Source organism: Salminus brasiliensis, chromosome 2 (assembly GCF_030463535.1).
Source record: "Salminus brasiliensis chromosome 2, fSalBra1.hap2, whole genome shotgun sequence".
NCBI lineage: Eukaryota > Metazoa > Chordata > Actinopteri > Characiformes > Bryconidae > Salminus > Salminus brasiliensis.
This window is the reverse complement of record NC_132879.1, coordinates 59,768,064-59,770,563: the sequence shown is the minus strand read 5'-3', so window position 1 is coordinate 59,770,563 and position 2,500 is coordinate 59,768,064. Positions and strand designations below refer to the sequence as shown.

Genomic DNA, 2,500 nt, shown 5'->3' with positions numbered 1-2,500 from the left:
TCCAGCACTACAGACGGCTCCGTCGCCTCCGTCGCCTCCACCACTACAGTCGGCTCCGTCGCCTCCACCACTACAGTCGGCTCCGTCGCCTCCACCACTACAGTCGGCTCCGTCGCCTCCACCACTACAGTCGGCTCCGTCGCCTCCACCACTATGCTCGGAGTCGGCTCCACCACTATGCTCGGAGTCGGCTCCGGCGCCACCATCACTACATTCGGCTCCGTCGCCACCATCACTACAGTCAGCTCCGTCGCCACCATCAACACAGTCTGCTCGGAGTCTGCTCCATCACTACAGGCTCCGTCGCCTCAATCACTACAGTCGGCTCCATCGCCACCATCAACAGTCGGCTCCGTCGCCTTCATCACTACAGTCGGCTCAGTCACCTCCACCAATACAGTCGGCTCCGTCACCACCATCAGTCAGACACAGCTCTTTCTGAACTGCACTCAACCGGCAGAGACTGAAGACTCAGCAGAAGCTGTTCTCACAGTGACCGAGAAGTCCGTCCACCCACAGCATCACAATAAGGAGCTTCATGACCCGTCTCCCTCACTCACTCACTCACTCCCCTCACTCCCTCACTCACTCCCCTCACTCACTCCCCTCACTCACTCCACTCCCCTCACTCACTCCCCTCACTCACTCCCCTCACTCACTCCCCTCACTCACTCCCTCACTCACTCCCTCACTCACTCACTCACTCACTCACTCACTCACTCACTCACTCACTCACTCCCTCACTCACTCCCTCACTCACTCCCTCACTCACTCCCTCACTCACTCACTCACTCACTCACTCACTCACTCACTCACTCACTCACTCACTCCCTCACTCACTCACTCCCTCACTCCCTCTTACCCTGGAGGACAAGTCCGCTGCTCTCACTAAACCGGCAGGTCCTCCTCAGCCTGGTCTATTGTTCAGAGAGACAAGAGCCCTCGCCCTGAGCTAGATCCACCGAAACTGCAGATTCCCACACTGAACGCCTGTGTGTGTGTGTGTGTGTGTGTGTGTGTGTGTGTGTGTGAGGGAGAGGTTTGAGAGTGTGGTAGGAGGCTACCTGTTGAACAGTCTCACAGGGGTTTGGAGGTGTACCTCTGTGGGTCAGTTGGGGAAAGGGTAGCAGAGCATGTGGAGGCAGTGGCAGTACTGCTGGTAGAGGTAATGATCAGTGTACCTCTCGGTGGCGCTGGTCACTGCTGGGAAGGGGTTTGGGGGGGTTCTTCAGCTGCTGCTCCAGTTTATGGATCTCCTGCTGAAACACATCTCTCTCGTGCTCTCTGTCCATCGCCTGTTCCTGAAAGGTGAGGGGTCAGGTCAGGTCAGGGGGTTTAAATGGGGGTTCCCACTGAAAGTGCAATTTCACATTTGGAGGAAACTATGAACTACAGGGTCTCACTGGAGACCCTCACATTCAGACCAGCCTTCGCCAGCAACTGGAATCACACCGCTGCAGGCATGCTGCATTTCTGTTGCTCTGAAGGACATCCTGCCACGACCCTTTTGCGACTGTGATTGCCTAAAATGTCCCCAAAACTGTACGAAAAAGGGAAGAGTTATCTCTGGGGTAAGCCAGGGTGAGGTAGAGGGGTACCCACGTAGGACAGTTTCCAGTAACTTACAGAGAAAACCTGGAAAGTGTCGGGGGTAGGGGAGCGATGAGGGGGCAGTTAGTCCTGTACCCTGCAGGAGTAGTCTGGGAACGGGTTAGTAACCCTAAAGGACAGTTTGGGGAGGGAGGGTTAATGTGGTGCCCTGCTGGGGTAGTTTGGGGGGAGGTACATTTTTTCTGCTTTGAGGCAGCACTGAATGATTCTCTGATTAATTATATGAAAGGATCATTTACACTCTGTCTCAGACAGACTCGCCTGCACGTCTGGCTTTTTGTGCCCAGAAATGACAGAAACAGCTAAGCTACGTGAGCGGCCATTTTTGATAATTTCTGGACACAACAACCAGACAACAGTCCCCCAGGCCCTCACTGTACCTCTGACCAACTTACGTCCAGGAACCTGCGGTTGTTTTCCAGCTGTTTCTCCAGGGCACTGATCTGCTGCGTGAGGTCAGCGCTCTCTGCCCGGTGCGTTCCTCAGCTCAGCGATATGCCCCACCTGTTCCTCGAGCTCTGCCTCCAGCTGCTTCACCTGCTGCATGGAGCTCAGCATGTTCCTTCTCTGCCTGACGTTTGCACCTCCACCTTCTCCCTGCATGAGCTTCTCGGTCTCCTCCAGGAGGTCTAACGCCCGTCAGCACACACACATTCACACATTAGCACGGAGAGGACAACGCTAATTGCACCCAGCCAGATGTTAGTCAGAATGGAGGAGCTGCGGGGTGAACGCTGCACCTCAGAACCAGCGGGAAATCAATTAGACTGATCATCCAATCGAAATAATCAATGTTCTCCTTCTAACAGAAAAATGCAGCTGATCAGCCAAACAGGCTGCCGACTTTAGCGACGAGGCTAATTCAGTACAATTCTAACAAGTGATGGCA

General features: G+C 54.7%; 1 protein-coding gene across 1 annotated transcript in view; it reads right to left on the bottom strand.

The window, feature by feature from the left end:
* The window catches only part of akap9 (A kinase (PRKA) anchor protein 9), a 63,994-nt gene that overhangs the window by 26,842 nt on the left and 34,652 nt on the right, over nucleotides 1–2,500 (bottom strand). The window contains 3 exon segments of the mRNA XM_072673498.1: nucleotides 1,182–1,301; nucleotides 2,007–2,091; nucleotides 2,093–2,240. Coding sequence (XP_072529599.1) covers nucleotides 1,182–1,301; nucleotides 2,007–2,091; nucleotides 2,093–2,240 — 353 coding nt within the window.